The 18766-nt window shown below is 33.5% G+C and overlaps 2 protein-coding genes across 4 annotated transcripts in view; one reads left to right on the forward strand and one right to left on the reverse strand.

The window, feature by feature from the left end:
* Nucleotides 1–1497: 1497 nt before the first annotated feature.
* Nucleotides 1498–18694, reverse strand: LOC135682021 (uncharacterized). The gene is made up of 6 exons (XM_065196723.2): nt 18397–18694; nt 6575–6735; nt 5545–5722; nt 4401–4629; nt 2365–2525; nt 1498–2052 (listed from the first exon to the last, which is right to left on the reverse strand). Exons 1-6 carry the CDS (start codon nt 18611–18613, stop codon nt 1778–1780), a joined length of 1221 nt encoding a protein of 406 aa, XP_065052795.2. The 5' UTR covers nt 18614–18694; the 3' UTR covers nt 1498–1777.
* Nucleotides 9353–18766, forward strand: part of LOC135681976 (neuropeptide Y receptor type 4) — a 44498-nt gene continuing 35084 nt past the window's right edge. The window contains exons 1-3 of one of the 3 annotated variants that reach the window (XM_065196680.2): nt 9354–9867; nt 12210–12289; nt 12956–13040. The gene's annotated coding sequence lies outside the window, so the exon portion shown is untranslated. Of the gene's footprint in view, nt 9868–12209; nt 14993–18766 lie in introns of all 3 variants that reach the window. The other 2 variants (XM_089113492.1, XM_065196696.2) reach the window with 2 other exon arrangements.

Here is an 18766-nt window from a genome sequence, read left to right on the forward strand (position 1 = left end):
GTTACTTTGCAAATCAAAATTTGGTTTTCTGAAGGATACCCCTTTTTCCGTGCTAGTTCAGAACAATAAAAGTAACTCTATCATTTTGTGAAAATCTTTATCTATCTTTACCTACCCATCTAAACTCTATCATTACCTATATGGGACTTTCATGAATTATATCGAAACCCTTTCCATGGAACTAAGAAAATGAAAAACAATTTTTTCAGGACGTTAACAAAGATGTTACCGAATAATCTGTCTTAAGATTGTTTTCATTGCTGCTGATATGACATAAGGCAGGGACAGATTTAAGCGGCAAGGAATGGGGGACGGGGTGTTAGATAATGCCACACCCTTTAGGGGACAGGAAAATGATGGAAAAGTCCATTTTCGCTAAAAGATTACTAGATAGCATTTATTTATAATATGATTCATTTCAGTTTATGATAAAAAAGCTATTGAGCTGGAATGTAAACAAATAAAACTTTGCAAGATAGCTAGCCAAGCTGCATATCGAAGAGATTTAATCAATCTTTCATGCGCTATACCATGTTTATTATTGTTTCCTGCCCCATTTTTTTTTTAAAATAATATCCTTGAGATTGAAAAATCTAAATGAATTTGCTTGAATTAGGTGCTCAACCATTTCTACGTTACATTTAAAGTTCTTAAAAAAAAAAAGATTTAAAAACAGATCCTTCATGAAATTACACCAATACTTTAATATAACTGACATTATTATAATAATCTTTCATGCGCTATACCATGTTTATTATTGTTTCCTGCCCCATTTTTTCTTAAAATAATATCCTTGAGATTGAAAAATCTAAATGAATTTGCTTGAATTAGGTGCTCAACCATTTCTACGTTACATTTAAAGTCCCAAGTTTTATTTTGCTTTGAAAATTTCTGTTATCAATAAAACTGGCCTATTATGTTTCCCAGTGTTGTATTATATGCCACCCCCCCCCCTCTCTGAAATTTTTCAACAGCTAATTTGTAAATTTACTAAAATAAATATTTCCTGCAGTATTTTGGAAGATATAAAATTGAATCTTTTGCCCAAGGTACTTTCAACTTGAAATAAAGGAAAAACCTTTTCTCGACGCGACCTTTATCAACCTCACCTCACAATTAATTGTAAGACCCAGTTGACGTGGGAGTAAATATATCCGAATTGGTAATAAAATTAACTTGTCAGACTGCAGACATAAGATGAAAAGCATGAATAATAAAATACGTTTACACCCACATCAACTCTACTCTAAACAAGTTTCTTATTAAATTGCGAAGGTCAATCAGATAAACGTTAGAAAACTATTTAAAAAATTATATTACAGAATTAAGCTCTAATTTGGATTTCCTATGTCTAAAACCTAGAAAGACAAAGAATCAAGTTTGAAGTTCAAAATGTTTATACAAATAAGATTATTGGAAATGAATTTTGCCTACTACAAGAACTCAAGTGGCGTGTTTTTTCAAAAGCAGAAAGTCAGTCAGAGAAAAAACATAGGCTCAAACTTTGTCTTGTGTCATATCAAATATTGCAAAGATTTCTGCAAACTACAAGCGACTATATAAGCAAAATATTTAAAAAATATTTCACTCCAACGTAGTAATGAATGTAATAGCCCATGCAATCTTATCAACTATCAGCTTTCGTCGATTGCTTTCTAAATAGCTTGATGGACATTACAACATCTAGGTAGGTGTCTGTATTCCGTTGAAGAAACTTTTGTCTCCGCTTGAACCTTTTTGTGACTCGGCACAAATGTTGTGCTACTTGCAACATTATTTATTCATCCTTTTCTTTCCTTTCTTTCTTCTTTTTGTTCTTCTTCTGCTTTCCACCAGAGCTTTTAGTAGGCCCGTTACCTGGAACACCGACTCCAGGTTTTAGAGCTGGTATTGGAGGCTCGTCCTGGCCACTGGGAGGTTTCTGTTGCCCTGTCTGTGCAATTCCAGTGGGATTCTTGTTCTTGCTTTTATCATTGCCAGGTTTGGCATTGTTGATATTGGTTGGTTGATCTTCAGGCTCTTTTTGAGCATTGGATGGTACTATGTCGCCACCTTGATTTGAAAAACGATATTCAAAACTTTGCTTTGTAAATAACCTTGTTTATCAGGACCATAGAAAATTGTATTTTAATCGTAGAGTCACACCAAACAAAACTAGTTTAGGATTATTCAGCGAGAAGTTAATTATTTAAATCTAGATATTTAAAAAAGTAAAACAAAGGATTTGGTAAAAATAGTTCATTCTTAACTTTACTTGAAAAAAGAGTTTTAATCCTTCTCAGTTTCAAGCAGTCAAGTTGTTTGATAACAAACAAGGTGTTGCAACCCCTGGCACTTAGAAAACTCAATTGCATTAACACCTACCTTCCTCGTTGTCAGGCTTTTCGCTTTCCCCATCTTCCTTTCCACTTGACTCCTCTTCCTCATCTTCGTCATCATCTTCCACCGGCTTCTTCCTTTCCTTTTTTTCTTCCTCTTTTTTAATCTTCAGGGTCTCAGGAACACATACCATGCCACCAAATAGTCTGTCAAATGTAATAAAATTGTTTTGACAGATGCATACAATTTGCTGATAATGGAAAACGAGGCAGAATAAACATGCCTAGCAAAAGATTTGTCGTATTTAATCATTTAGAATTTAGTTGTGCCAGTTGAAGACGTCAAGAGGCGAGCTGAACACACGAAGAAGTTTCGGTTTTTAGTCAAACAGAAAAACAATTTTTCTCAATTGAAGATTTCTTTTCACCCTTATTAAAGATATGTCACTTTTGTTGCATTTTCAATGTAGAATTTTTAAATAATTTTCAGTGGCTAAGTAGAAAGGTCAACTGTTTTAACTACTCCTTTGTGTGAGAGAGTAGCTTCCTTTTCATGAGCACGGGAAACTATAGACTTGGCATCTTCTGACTGCGCAGATGTGAATGCGCAAATAGCTTTACATAAAATGATTGGTTTATATCTAAACTGCTTTTGATATTCAAAAATTGTCTCTTTGACAGGAAACCCTACACTCAAGGAGGGAAAGGGGGCAAAGCGGAAAAAAGGGCAAGCATCAGTAAAATAAAGAAAATTGCTAAAATAAAGAAAATTGCTAAAATAAAGAAAATTGCTAAAATAAAGAAAATTGCTAAAATAAAGAAAATGGCTAAAATAAAGAAAATTGCTAAAATAAAGAAAATTGCTAGCATAAAGAAAATTGCTAACATAAAGAAAATTGCTAAAATAAAGAAAATTGCTAAAATAAAGAAAATTGCTAAAATAAAAAAAATTGCTAAAATAAAGAAAATTGCTAAAATAAAGAAAATTGCTAAAATAAAGAAAATTGTTAAAATAAAGAAAATTGCTAAAATAAAGAAAATTGCTAAAATAAAGAAAATTGCTAAATTGTGCGAGAGCAAGAGAGGCACTTCCCCCCTTTACTCAGGCGTCCCTACTCTGGGAAACATCCTTGTCTTAAGTGAAGGCTGGCGCTAAAAACCAACATCCATTTTACTGGTGTGTGTATTCCATATGATCGATGAAGGTTACTCAAAACTTTCATAACAATTTTAAGGCCTATCTTATCTATCATTTTATCGATATCCAAAGATTTTCAGTCAATGAATGGTCTTCAATTTACTTTACAACTAATGGTTTAAGAAAATATATTAGAAATATCAAAGAGACATTGACTGCAACAATGACAAAGCACTATTTCGTCAGGGGCTTAATCTCCCTTGCCCATTTTTTCTGTGTTACTTATGCTGCTTCTAAGGTATTTGTAATTTAAATTTCTTTTCTGAGGTTTCATGAAAGCAAGAGGGCCATTGAGAAACATAATCTGCTTATATAGCGTTACCAATGGTAGTCGAGCACGCATTTGCTTCAAAATAATCGCTATCTAATTGCGGCTTATATGACAAATCTCTTAAAAGAATTTACAGAAATTTGTGCACTAGTTTAGTCTATGTACCTTCTGATACAACATAAAAGCAATGCCTAAATACTCATGTTTGTGTTCTTTTAACCCTTAAAGTTGATTTTCTTGAAATTTTTCCTTCTTAAAGTCGACTCTTTTAGCCTTGTTACAGTTGTTTACAAACAATGCCAAGCCTTCTTTGAAACCAGAAGGCTGTTGTAATTAAGGGATAAAATCTAGTGATGTATATATATTGAATACGCATTATTGCTATCAAAGATCTTGGAAAATGTGAATTTAAAGCTTGGCTGAAAGAAAAAAATGTATTAAAGGTAAATAGCGATTTCAATGTTTGCTGCATTTTTTTAGCTTAATTCAATGAACAACCAGAAAACAGATAGATTATGCTCAGATCATATTATCGTGTCATAAGGCTCTTTACATCATTGTCATAAAAGAATATAAACACATAATAACAGGTTTGGCATAAAAAAATACTCACCCAACAGGCTCACATTTGAGTCCAGATTTACATGGATTCTCTAGTTTCTTTTGTGCGCTGAGGTCTCGTTTACCAATAGCTATTCTGAGCATGCCAAAAGGGTTGATACTGCCGCAAGAAGCTCCTTCGTCTAGTTTTGGTTTACAAATTGGGTGAAATACACTTATTTGTGGGTCTTCAGTGCAGAAGTTATCATTTGCACAATCGCCATCCTTTTTGCAGAAGGTGCCTGAAAATTAGATTGAAAACATAAAGATTAGTAAATTAGTCGTAAATTAGCCATCTGCTTTCTTGAACTCTAAAGAAATTTGTTCGTGATATCAAATATTCAAAATAAAGGATGGTAAAGATGACATACAAAGCACTGAGAAAAATTCAAGAAAACTAATACCCAGTTTTTTAAAAAATATCTTATATACCCAATTCCAGGTTAGATCTGCAAGAACATATAACTGAAACAGCATTTCTTCATGTTCTAAAAACAGGCTATCTTGAGAAACGTTCTCCTCCTTTTTGAAATCCTACGTGCTATTTCTGAAATAAATTGCTCTTGGACTTGTCACAAGATCATCATGTACAGAAACACCATTTCTTTGAACACCTTATTGCTATCACTTCATTAAAGAAATCATCTGCTTTTAAACAGATTTTAGAAACTTCTTCTTCACTTAAGTGGAAAATTCGTAAAATTCGAAATAATGGACAATTATCCTCAAAGGGAAATATAAAAGGTTTGAGTCAGCGATTGCTTAAGCTAACGGGCAGTCGAGCTAGCGAATCAAATTTCTATACAAACCTTTTTACCCAAATAAATGAAAAAGGAAAAATTTTCGAAATAGCAAATATAAGCTATCTAATCAAATTGTTGGAGTCCATGTACAATAGAGAGCAACTGTATGAACAATGACGTCACACATTAAAAACAAAGTATCTGATTATTTTTGTTGCACGACCTTTTGTTGCCAGATAATTTTTTTAATTTCCATATATTCTTTCGCAATGCAATGCAAAATTCATTGAAACATACATATGTTTATAAATTATTGGCATCAACGTTGAACCTATATTTATTACAAATTAACAATTACCTTTTCATGAAAAAGTATATAGAAAGAAAACCCTATCTCGGAAAAAATTAACCTACCTGATTGCCCACGTTGTCCAGCAGAACATCTCCCCCAGATACAGACTATACCTTTCTCTCCTTTGCATTGACCCTTCATAAAGCATCTTTCACCTTCTGAAGCCTTGTCTTTGCAAACACCCTCAACTGGGTCGCAATACTTATCACCTTTGCATGGCTTTTGTCCTGAGCATTCGCTCTTCAGAAAGAAAAAGGAATAACTATAAAAAGTATTTTTGATATTTGCTTTTATATAGAAGGTTGCACCCAGGTTTGGGGACGAAGTATTTCAAAAGTATGAAATGATTTCTCAACCGGCGTCAAAACTTATAATGTGTTATTAAGCTATTGTATCATTGAAGATTCGCAGGATCTTAAAACTTGGACATCTAATCCTCTGTACATGATCAAAAAAAAATTGGTACGAAACCAGTGTTTATTCAGAGGTAGGCTGTGTCATTTAAAGAAAAACAAGAGCTTGTTACCAAATTAATTGTTTTTGAAAAGATTATTTACAATTTACAAGGAATTCTTGTAGTGGCATCTCAGCCTCTTTAGTTGATAGCAAGGACTGTTTGCTTGCAAAATTTTATGCATATAAATGAAAACACAAGATTGCATGTCTCGAGCAATGGAATTAACGATGTGAACAAAGTGAATAAGTAAGGTTTCTAAACCCTGCATAGGCCAACCCTTTTCCACCTTGGAATTGTAAAAGCAAACGGGGAACTTTGCAACTAGCCCAAACAGAGGAAAGGTGTCTTTTGAAGCAGGGCTAAAAGCCCCCCACTTTTCTTCAGAACTAAGAAAATATTTTAGGAAAAAGTGGAAATAGATGTAGTATATGATCCTATAAGTAACTTTGCCTAGTATTCTCTTAAAAATCTTTGTCCTTCAGATTTCGTAAAAAATCTACTCTGGTAGTATATGAAAGTAATTTAGGCTGACAAGACATTCTTGTTTACAAAATTTCTGGGCCAGGTCCCCTGTAACATTTTTCATAGTCCAATTCATATAACCTTTTTCAAATGCAAGGCAAAACCTCCCCTACCTTTTTGTCACTTTTCCCCATGAGTCCCTCACCGAACAGACTTGAAATTATCTTCGAGAAAGATTTCTTTCCTTTCTTCTTTTCATCTCCAAAGGTTGTGATTTTTGCCCACGAATCAAAGTCTTTTCCTTTTTGCTCGATGGTCGTTATGTTTTCATCACCTAACAGAAAGAAGATGTGAATCAATTTAAAATTCAAGCTCTTGTTTGACAAAGCAAAAATTTTCAACATCACTCTTTAGCTTAAAGATCAAACAGCATTGATATTTTATTATATTTTACTTAGTTTTGCATGCTCTTTCCGATGGTTTAATAAAATTTGAAATCTTTGCACGTCGAAATTTTGCTGACTTTGCTATGACTTCCAGTCATTTCCCAGACTGTTCTCAAGGCCGTGAAAGGTCAGTGGTTTTTATTTCTATGGTTTAAGCTTTGAAAGTTTTGGTTAGGCAGGTTGCAAGATCGTTATGCAGAATTTTCTTGTCTATAAGATCATCTCCTTTAACATGGAGAAAATTTGTATGTTTAAAAGCCTTTTAAAGTGGGTGTTATTGTCAAGTGCTATTATTATGTGTACTGTAATATTAGACAGGGACTGTGGTGTTATGTCAACATTGGATCTGTTTAAATTTGGAGAAGCTTCTTTTCCTTATGTCTAATTACATGTAATTTAAAAACACGTTATAGATGATATTGCTAAATCTATAAAAATGACAACTTCTTAGAGAAAAATCGATGGTTTGCTTGTTAATGACAAATATAGACTCGAATAAATATTCAATGCAGCAGCTTATGGCAACTAGAATTTGCTTTTCTGTTGTCAATACGTATGTTTGTACAAACATTCTACAAATATCTAAATATATTTTTGCAAATACCTAAATATTTGTTGGCAAATATTTTTTCTGGTTACAAAATGTTGTACATAACAAAGTGATAAAATGTAGATATGGGCAAACTCAGTTTAATGAAATGCTAAAACATTGGCATCGTCTAGCATTTAATTGCCTATCAAATGATTAGGTATTGATTAGGTATTGCCCAATAGTGTGGCAATGTACTGATTTTTCTGACATTTAAATTTTGACATCATAATCCGAAAGAAAATGGTGAAATACGATATTCTTAGCTGATGTCGTAAAAATCCAAAGTTTTCAAATTACAGGTTTTTCACTTCGCTCTTTACCCAACTGCGCACCTAGACAAAGCAAAAATACAATATAAAATGCAAAATTTTATGTGGAAAGGCTATAAAAATTTTAATTTGTATCTATATTGTTTTATGTTAGACTACAATCTTAATCTTAATGATATGTTGTTGTATTAGATTTTCTATTATTATAAGCTAGACTACTATAAAGCTATTATAAGCGCAATACTTTATTACTCTTGTTTCTTGTTTCTTTATTATTCTTTAGTATACTTTATTATAAGTGCAATACTCTATCATTAATGGTTGCTGCATGTTTAGAAAAATTCATCAATATGGTGTCAAAGGAATTCATTTAGATATATCTTAAATACATTTACTATTATTGGTAACTGCAATTGCATCGGTAAATTATTAAATGGCTCCATAAAATAAAATCCATGAAGCTTCAAACAAAAGATCAGAAACTTTGACAAATGCACCCTTGCTCTCCGTACTGTACAAGTAGATGATATTTTTTATTTTTGAAACATAAATGCTTATTTGTTTATTTGTTTTTAATCCCATTGATAAGCTTCAAAATTTCCCTGAGTATAAACAATGATTTTTAACTTCCGCCATTGCTGTTTAAAATCTGTTCCTTAAAAAACTTTGAAATTGCCTTGATACCAGCCAGTGGTATAAATATTTAAATTCTAGAGAATAAAGGAAAGTTTACAAAGGATTTTCATCTGGTGTAAAATAAAGGTGCTAAATGAATAAGGTACTTTTCAGGTATGTTGCCATTTGCCTCAAAGTATGAGCTAAGGTCTATCTTTATTCTATTTGCACTAAAATGGAGATTCTGCTTGATAAATTGCCTGGCTTGTGTTTGGATAAATCTTCAAATAAAGATAGCTCTAAGGTTATTCTGTTTATTGAGTTCTAAGAATAAATGAAATAACTTATCACATTTACCAGCGACACAAGCAGCACAAGAAAATTTAGCATTTTGGAGAACAAAAAAGCAAACTGTTTTTGCCAAAGCTTGAATTGTTTTGTGCTCTAGGCTGTTTTGATCTTAAATTTTCAGTTTGAGGCATTCTATTGCAAGTATTTATCTACTTAATGTATTTTTTACCCTGAAATGTTTTAGTTTTTGGTTTTTTCAAAGCCATGAGCTCGCTTAGTTTTTCTTTTATTTTATATCGGATCATTTAATCTAAAGTAACAGCACCATAATAGAGCACCATGAATTGGTTCTGTGATACATTATCTGTGAAAATACCTGTCAGACAATACTATCAAAATTTGTTTTTAAACAAGATAACAAATCCTCTAATGGGCGTGATTGGTTTTTTATTCTATCAACCTTAACTTAGTGAATACCATTTAGCTTTTTTACTTTCCAAGTAACAAAATCTCTACATCACATTTCCATCACCTTAATTACTACAGAAGCCATATTCTTCCATAGTTTGAATTTATTGCTATCTGAAAAAACATGCTTCTTTTGAAAAGTCTCTGTTAAAGTGTATGTTCTGCAGCTAAAATTTACTATGAATGTCGATCTAAGTTTTGAAAAGCTAGACCATCTATAGAAGTATCTAATTTAAAAGTATCAAAAGTAGCTTGATTAAAGTATCTAAAGAATATCAAGAAATAATAACATATGTTAAAATGCTATTTTTCTGGAAACATTTAATGTTGCTAAATTTCAAAACTTTAGCCCTAGTTCATCAAGAGTTTTTCAATTCATGACTTGTATGAGCGGTACTTTCAATTGAATTGTATATGTTTCTACCTAGCATCTGATGATAGTTTTGGAATAATGAGAACTGAGAAGCATGCTTTGCGAGCAGTGTCTCGATACATCCTCTCGATTTGACCACACCTAGTTTTTCCTAGGTCTGAATTTGCAGAGAGCTTGCGACTCTCCTCACTCTGGGTTTGAATATGCCAGGGGCTCGAATCCCAGACAATTAGATCTGTAGCCCATGACCCTGGCCAATGAGCCGTCTTCGAAATAACTTTTAGCCAATTGCTAATGATGAACCATTTTGATAAATTTTTCTGAGCCTCTTGAAATACAGTAGATGTCATTTGCAAAGTTCTACGCTGCATTCAAATTCTGCATGCTTGCCCTCTCATATCAGTGAAAGTCGGTAAGATTCCATTTTTAAAAAATTGTTGCGTTTCATAAGACATTAGAGCAAGGGTTGAAAAACTAGTGAAATAGCCTTGTCTCTGCTCATCATATGATACCCGTGTTTGGTAGTTTGCTTAAATCTAAATTTCTAGCTCTCATAAACATGGAAACTGCTTTAGATTAAATCCAGTTTCACAGATTATGGGTACGTATGACTTTTACTGAATGATCAACAGATTTAGATAAAATATTAGAGTAAAATTCAGACAGAAATTTAGGCTGATGCAAGCTTAAAATCAAGCAGCGTAGTTTTAGAATATAAATACATCACAAAAAAGCACGTAAATGCCGGGGAAGATTGAGGTTTTCCCACTCCGTCAATCATTGAAACTCTATGAACTAGTCAAAAATTTTGAACGTTCTCAAAAGATTCAAGTCTTTATTTCAAACGTATTTACTTCAGAGAATGATATCATAAAGCGGTATGCCACGGAATTCTATCAACTCAGAAAAAAATGGCAAACCGTATAATGTCAAAGTTCTGTAAGTAAAGGCGTAGTACAGTTTTAGAACAAAGTCAAAACTGGCTTATTTTCAGTCGGAAATTTCGTGTCCTTCATCCGTTGAAAAAAATCACCCAATCTGCGTTCCTGATCACAAGGATTTGAAGTTCACCAACCAAATGGACGCCATTATGTTGGGAATTCATGCCCTCAAATACAGCAGCACTAATTTTTGCCCATCACTTTCAACTTATTTTGAATTAATTTGCATAACTGGCAGGTCAAACAAATCCTTTACTTATTTTACTTTACTTTACTTATTATAAAAATAAATGGTAAGTTGCTTTAAACTACTCTTTATATGGATAATCTAACAAAATCTAAAGTTAAAATCACATTTTTCAATAATTCTGCTTCAGTCCCAGCTAAACAGCCTCTCTTTCCGTTTCACGCTGTGTATGGGATGATTTTTGAGTAGTAATTTTTTCGACAGAAAAGCTCTTCAGTATACAAAGCTTGTGACTATATTAACACCAAGTCTAATAGTTCAGTTTGCTTGAGCTAGTATTTTCCAGGACTGTCCTAATTAGATGTTATGTTCGTTTGCTGAAAAATGAAATGAATTGTGCTTCTACCCACCACTTAGCCCATGACATTTTGATTGTTATATCATATAAAGATGTACTCAATTCAACACTAGATAAATCGTTAAAACACTCATTTTTTAATACCAAACAAAGGTCGATGTTGAGTACTCAAGTTTCTTAATAATCTTTAATGTAATGTTGTATTTAGACGTGGGAAGTATATTTTTATCCCTTGTGTCTTAGTTTCGATGCCATCAGGGCAGTCATATTCTTGGATTTTACAAAATTTCTTTGTTCTCAGTTTTATCACGATTTAATTATTTCTTAATTTTTTGCTTCGAGTACTGAAGTCTCTGACTGTCCAGTACTCTTTTCTTATAGCCAGTTTCTTATAAAAAAATGACGGTATTTAGATTTCTATTTAGTGTTGAATTATTATGTTGAATGTCATGGTCGCAGGGTTGCTATGTTTTTCCATGCTTCCTTCTGCATCGTCTTGTAACCTCCGATGTTCCATGTAAACTTTTATGGGAAGAAAAACAAGATGTACAAATGTACTTCTCCGTGTTCGAAAGCATCGAATGTGAGAAAATTGGTTTTTAAGATTACGGTAAACGTTTTCTGGATGAAAACATCCATTTTTCGATTTTTCCACATGATGAAACCATGGTTGAAACTAACGTAAATTTTAAAAATGGAGAAGGTTTCCATAATTTCTTTATCAAAGCTTTTAGTTGAGGTCTGAAAATATCTTGACCTGTTAAGCCGATTATCGTTGCTTTGCGGTTGTGGTCGCATGTCTCATTTACAATATCGCATGGAACATCCATGTATCCCATGTACGGCTGTGTTTATTTAAACAGGCTTATTGATCTTCAAGCTTCAAATGACTTGACCCGGATTAAACTGTAGTTTACGAGTGTACTTTGCACCATTGGTAAAATTTCTTTTTTTTATCTGAAAATCTCTGAAAATCCTTTTGTTTTTCGGGAAAATCTCGTACGCTATTTGCAAGAGTGAATTGCCCCTCGACCTTGCAAGTGTGATCCGTAAAGTACCTTTTCTCTGGACTACCGATTCCTCTACATACAGGTATGAAAAAGCTATTTTGTACCCAAGGAACCAATCGAATGGCTCAAAAATATGCAAACAGGACAGATGTCGGGTAAGCGAGGAGTGTCTCAAAAGTTGTGTATTTGCTCTGGTCTGTCATTTAAAGCCAAAGAAACTGCGGGAGATTAGAAAAAATTGTTATTAATTTTTGACAGGATATACTTTCAACGGGAGGAAGAAATTGAACAATCTGATGCACTCTTTGGTAGCTGGGGATCTGTACTTGCTGATACAAGTAAGATTTTATTTCCTCAAACTCAAGGGTACAAAATAGTTTTTGAAGATGGTACACTCATTTAAGCAATAAATTTGCCTGGAAATTATTATTTTACGATTTTTTATATGGTTGGAATCACAAAACTCTTGTGCATGGAATGATATATGGTTTACTCCGATTCTGTTAATATTTTGGCTTTTGGAGAGAGAAAACCAAATGTTGTGTCAATAACGTTTACCATAACCTTAAATAACCCACTCAGTTGAACCATCACAAGAAGCTTTTGATCAAAATCATGTTGGCGCGAAATGCTCTCCTACTGGGAAATAATCTTCGCTTTGAATCAATCTCTGATGTTTTTCTACGGGATTCATTAAGTAATCCTTCAACGAGGCGATGTCACCTGGCTATCGTTGTGTCTTATCGATAACCTTTTACTTTTTTCGCAAAATGCTGATAATTTTAGTCTCTTAAAAGTAGGCTTTTGCTAGCCAGAACTCACAAAGATGCTTATCATGAACTAAATTCACCTGCGTTATTGAAACTTCAAGTCGTTTTCGACATTTTGACAAGAGTTGCAGGTATGCTGTAGCACGGCCTTCTGTTTGCGTGATCATCAAAGAGATAAGATGCTAATGTAAACTTCAAAGTACTTCATATAATTTATTCTTCTTTGCCATATAGAGTTCCTTCTATTGAAACAAGAAGATGGTTGCCAAATCTCCTTTGGCCAAAAAGAACGCAGTGATAAAGACGGTTCTGTCAGAAGGTAAGACACGCTTTGTCAAAGGAACTTTTCTCCATTTCACCACTTGTTACACTAATGACTTGCTACTTAACCTGGGCTCTACACGTTGTAATCTGCTTGATTACTATGTTGCCAACTTGCTTAGCTCGGCTCTCACAACATGTTTTATGTTTATTGCAAATTTTTGACAATCAGGTACATTTTCAAACAGCACGACAACTTAAAGACAGCTGAGTTTGTAACCTTACTATGAGAGTTTGCGAACAGATGGCAATCATAAGAAAATCACAAGTGACGCTTAACCATAGATTTATGTCATAAGAATGGTTCTGAGATACACATTTTGAACTTTCTTCATAGATAGTCTAATACACAGATATTCAAATCAACTACAGAAATATTTGGTATAAATCAACTCAGTTTAGATGTGTTTTCAATACACTCGAAGGTGTTATTAAAAATAAGTAGCTGTAAATCAGAAAGGTATAGTAGCTGATGTAAGCATAGACGTAGAGGGTGCTACTCGTTTAAGAGGCTTAGTTGGATCATGTCCGAACATTATTGCTTCAGATATAGCATAAATGGAGCTTGAAATGTGACACATTGTGCCAGTGGCACTACAGTATCTCCAGTGCTGTCCAAGCCATGGCCCAAGCCATGACTCCAGTGCTGGCTGACGATAATAAAATTGAAGTAACTACCAAAGTAAAATTATCTGTTAATCTACAAGAACTAAAAAAATCTAATACGCATGCGCTCTCATTTCTGCTGGTAATCACCTCAGATCATCGGGATTAAAAAGACGATCATACTGCAATTAACACTTATACGGCTATATTTAATTAGTTATATCTTTAATTGTATCAAATTTTTAATTTATTTTTAAATTTTATTATACAACATTGGATTGTGGTCGTCGTTATGCATTGTCACTGACTCTTACCTTGCATCATGTTATTACTCATTGCAAGATTAGCAGAGTTCAGTGGACATTTGTATTTGTATTTGTATTTGTTGCTACCTAGCATCCGAAGGTAGTTTTTAGGACACTGAGAAGCTATGCTTATTCAGCAGTGTCCTGGTCCTTCCTCTCGATGTGACAACACCTCGTGATTCCTACGCCTGGAATTACAGAGAGCTGGCGACTCTCCCCACTCTGGGTGAAAGTTTGGTCATGCCAGAGACTCGAACCACGGACCCTTGGGTCTGTAGTCAGCCCCTCTAACAACTGAACCATCCTTGCACATAAGGACAGCCTATCCTGCGTTTGTTCCTTCTTACATAAAAGAGGATATGTATGATAATGTCAGCGGAATCAAATGAAGCGCGCATGAAAAACCATAAAAATTACGGTTGGGCAAGAGCCTTTAAAGTAGACGGTACCAACCGAATAAAATCTAGTTTTAACCTACAGCAAAGATATATTTTCGAGGTCAGTCGATGTTGACAAAAAGCAAAATCTTCAAGTAAAGTCTACTTGGAAACGATGATATTTAGCTCCAAGAAAGGATGAGATGTTTGCTAACTTCTTCTTGAAGCATTCTTGAAGCTATGAACTAATTATAATTATTTTGTAAAACATACCATGTCCTGTTTGCAAAGAACAGTCAAAAGAATATGATAAGTGTTTGTTTAGGAAAAAATGTAATATTATTCAAATGTTAGCCCACGAATTGAAAGTTAGCTTCAAAATCGTTCCAATTGATTTGCTTAACATTATATCACATTAGAAATTACACGCGTTTGACTGTTTCATTCAAAAATCATCCAAAATTTATTTTTGTGGTTCGCAAACAATGGATTTTTCAATTTTCGAGAGCAAATAAAGCGTTAAGGATGATAACGATAAAACACTCACGATAGCTGATGGACTGAGTTGCGACTTCCGACCGAAGTCTCACATTCAAGTTTGATAGCTCCGCGTTAGAAAGCTCATATTGAATACTTGGGCACTGGGGCTGATGAGATTTTTGGTAGGTACTTAATTTTCAAGTCTTTTAAGTTTGCAAATTTAAATTCTTTAAAATATGATTGATAATCAGCTCACCGATCAGTATGTAGATTGGCTTGGTACGACCAAACCAGACAATATAAATTAAATTTTTAAAGAGCTATGAATTTGTTTTAATATCGTCAGTATTTTGTTTTAAAACTTTTGCCAGAAAATTAGGAACTTTGTTTTGCATTTTCTAGACTACCTTTTGCAATATGCAAATCACTATGGTTTCTACTGCTAATCTAAGAAATTTGGAATATTTTAGTGAATTTGCGCAAAGTTTGTTGGTGCCAATTTGGCACGGAGCCATTGCCAAAAATATGCTTGTGGGTAATATCGCTAATTGCAAGGATTAAAGTATTATCAGCTTGAGAACGTTGAAGAACTAGCAGTTTGTCGTCTTAACAGCCTTGGTCAACTTAGAAAGCCCGAAGATTTGCTTTGGCTTCAACGGTAGCGATACAGGGTTTCCATCGGTAAGAAACATTTTAGACTTTATTTTTGATGATATTTGCTGCGATTCAAGCAAAAATTATTGATAGATTTTAACTTTTGATTCATGAAGAAATTGTTGATATTTAAGACGTTAACATAGAATACATTGGACAATAAATAAAAGTTATTGCGTCGAGCAGAAATGTAAACTTTTACAGTCTTGCTACCTTATGTCGCATTAGGTTATTAGTGGTTTTGATGATGGCTAATTATAAAATGAAAGGTTATGTTAATGGATACGCTCCAAACCTTGCTTAAAAAAATGCTTAAGTTAAGTTAAGCGTGAACCCACTCTCCCTCAAAACAATATTTCATGTAAAATTGGAGAGCAAGAAATCCGTGAGGAAAGTCTTAGGTCTTTCAACCTTCCCATGCATCAAATCCCCCACATTTCCCAAAACAGTTATGTGAAATAGCAAAGTTAATTTATACTTTTTGGAACAACTTTTTTCTCGCCATTGGTTTAATGCCCTGGTTATTCCCAGCATTATTTAAGGAGAAGAGAGTTGGTCTTTAAGAAGCGCGGAAAAGAGGTGGAAACATCCAATAATGTATCAAAATTTGTGGGTGCTCCAAGAGGTTTTTGAAGGCATTTTAGTTATCTGAAAAATCCTTTCTACCACACCGAGCCATTTAACATCGCATAAAACAACATTATTCAGAGGGGGAGAAGGGCATGCAGTATTTAGTCTTTAGAAATTGAGTTTAGGGAACCATAACTTTTGGCAGGCTTTGTAGTTAGAGATCAGCTTTTTGTGTGTTATTGCTATATATTTTGCAGATGCTTAGATGCATATGGCAGGTTGATTTCTGACCTTAAGCGTTTCTATATCACGCATTAGGTGAGTCGGCTCTTGCTGGATAAAGTCCAAAGATGTTCAGGCCATGACCTTGAAATTTTGAATAATTTATCTACTAAGCCATGCTTTTGATCAAACACCAGGTCACTCAAGCTCTTTCATTAGTTTTTGGAGATTAAATGAATGATTTAATTCATCAAATGCCTTTAGCTTATATACACGGACATTAGTAGATTCTTTCTAATCTGTAATTTGTTGAAAATCTCATTTGAGTAGAAAACAACAGTTTTAAGCTACACATTTTATTAAAACTTGAAAATTCATGCAATATATCCTCTGACAATTCAAAGTAAAACACAGATGCGATTTATTGTGCCTGCTTTATTTAATGTATATAATATTAGTTTTGGCATATGCCTTTTCAGAGATATGTTTCATCATAATCATTTTATTTCTAAATAATCTTCGAAACAACGATAATTAATTTCAAAAATTATCATTTAAGCTTTATGTCAATTTGGTTTGAAAGTTTCTTAATTAATGAAGAAAATAAAGGATTTTGTGATAAAATTTTCAAGAAAATCGTTTGATAGTAATTAGGTTTTCATCAAAATGTAGACACAATCTAAATCATAATTTAATCTTTAACGTTCCGAAACAGTTAAGAATTAGTGGGTATTTCGAGCTCTTAAAGTGTTATTCACATAGCGAGTGAATTAGTTTGTTGAAATAAAAATGTTTGAATCTGACGTAAATCCACCAGAAAGTCAATATTCTTTGATAGGATATTGATTAGAGACTGACAGTTGACCGATTCACAATCTTGAAATTTGGGAATCTTTTGAGTAATGACCAATACAAGGTTTCAAGTTTGAATATTAATGTGATTTTGGCTTTGTTCATAAAGTTATAAACAGAGACAAAATTGCAGAGGTTTGCCGGGAGAAAAGCTTGTTCTCATGTGGCCATACATCAGCCGAGTTGGAACATATTCAATTTAATTTGAATATCTAGAGGTATTTTATAATATTCTTCTAGGTTATTGAATCCAAATTTAACAAATCTTACGATAGATATTTGTGACGTCATCATATAAGAGCTCTATTATGATCAAATAAGTTGCAGAGACTTTGTATCAAACTCTTAATTCTAAAGTCACTGAGTCACGGCAAAAAAGCATCCTAGGTAGAAAGCTGTTTGCTTTGTGTTTTAACTGTAGTTTTGTGTAATTTCGGGAGCCTTCGACGAGTAATGATCGTAGTCAAAGACTGCTTTTAATATCAGTCAGTCGTAAAGCTTATTCGTATGATTATTCCAAGACTCGCCAATTGTGTTGCAGCACAAAAACATGGCCTAGTATAGGCCTATCTTGGTTTAAACTTCTATAATATCACCTTGACTCATTTTAATTGTAAGGTTGTTCTTATTGACATGAAACACAATTTCCATATTTACTTTTTAACAGTCACAGACCAAATTGCTCAGCCATGGTCAATCTAACACCTTAAAACATATTCAATATTACTTCCAAAGAAATTATTACCAAAGTTCCAAACAAGTTTTTGAAAGGATATCAAAATGCTTCGACTTAATTGTGTCATAAAGACGTTAAAATGTTTAAAGCACCATGGAACTGAAATTAGGCCTATTTTAAGAAAGAGGTTGCATAACTTGTAAATGAAGCTAAGACTAGAAACAAAAACGTCGAAATTTAGCATTACAACAACAACAGAGACATTCCGCGCAAATAGTTTGCGTTATTCAAACTTTCTTGATGCTTAGCAGCCAAATTTTTACATAATACAATGTTAAAGATTACTTTTAATATCGTTTTCAGTAAACAAAACTAATGAATGATTTTTTCATTTCAAAGAGCTTAAATCAGACTTCATTTCATTTCTCTGCCATATATATATTCAACATAACCTTGACTTCCAATTCGATAATAAAATAATAATTTGACAGATAAGGCTATTGGCCTACTATTTTGGATAAGCATAGTTCGACATGCGGTTAGATGTGTCTCAGGCATTAAAAGATTTTTGGACATTGAAAGCTTTAAGAAGTTCAGAGAAGAGTAACATACCTTTTCGTTCAGTTTTAACCTTTGTTTTTATGCCTTTTTTTGGTTTCTTTGAATCTGTGAGTAGACTTGCAATACGATCCTGAATATCAGCAAATCCGGTGTCTTCAAAAGCTTCTGGAGCAGAAAAACCTGGAAACTCGAAGCCAAACCGTGGAAAAAATTGTCCATATGTTTCAGCCAAAACGGCGAAAACCAATAGCATTTGTATCAGGAGCATTTTTGAATTTCCTATAAAACAATATTTTTTTCTCCTGCCTAGGTTTCGTGTTTTAGCAAATTGTCTGTTGAAACATGGGTATTTAGACTTGAGCAAGGTACCATCCTGATCTTTCCAGCTGAATGTCACCGGGGGGCTACTTATTGTTTAGAG

Source organism: Rhopilema esculentum, chromosome 17, assembly GCF_057945365.1.
Source record: "Rhopilema esculentum isolate cy_ngs chromosome 17, ASM5794536v1, whole genome shotgun sequence".
Lineage (NCBI taxonomy): Eukaryota > Metazoa > Cnidaria > Scyphozoa > Rhizostomeae > Rhizostomatidae > Rhopilema > Rhopilema esculentum.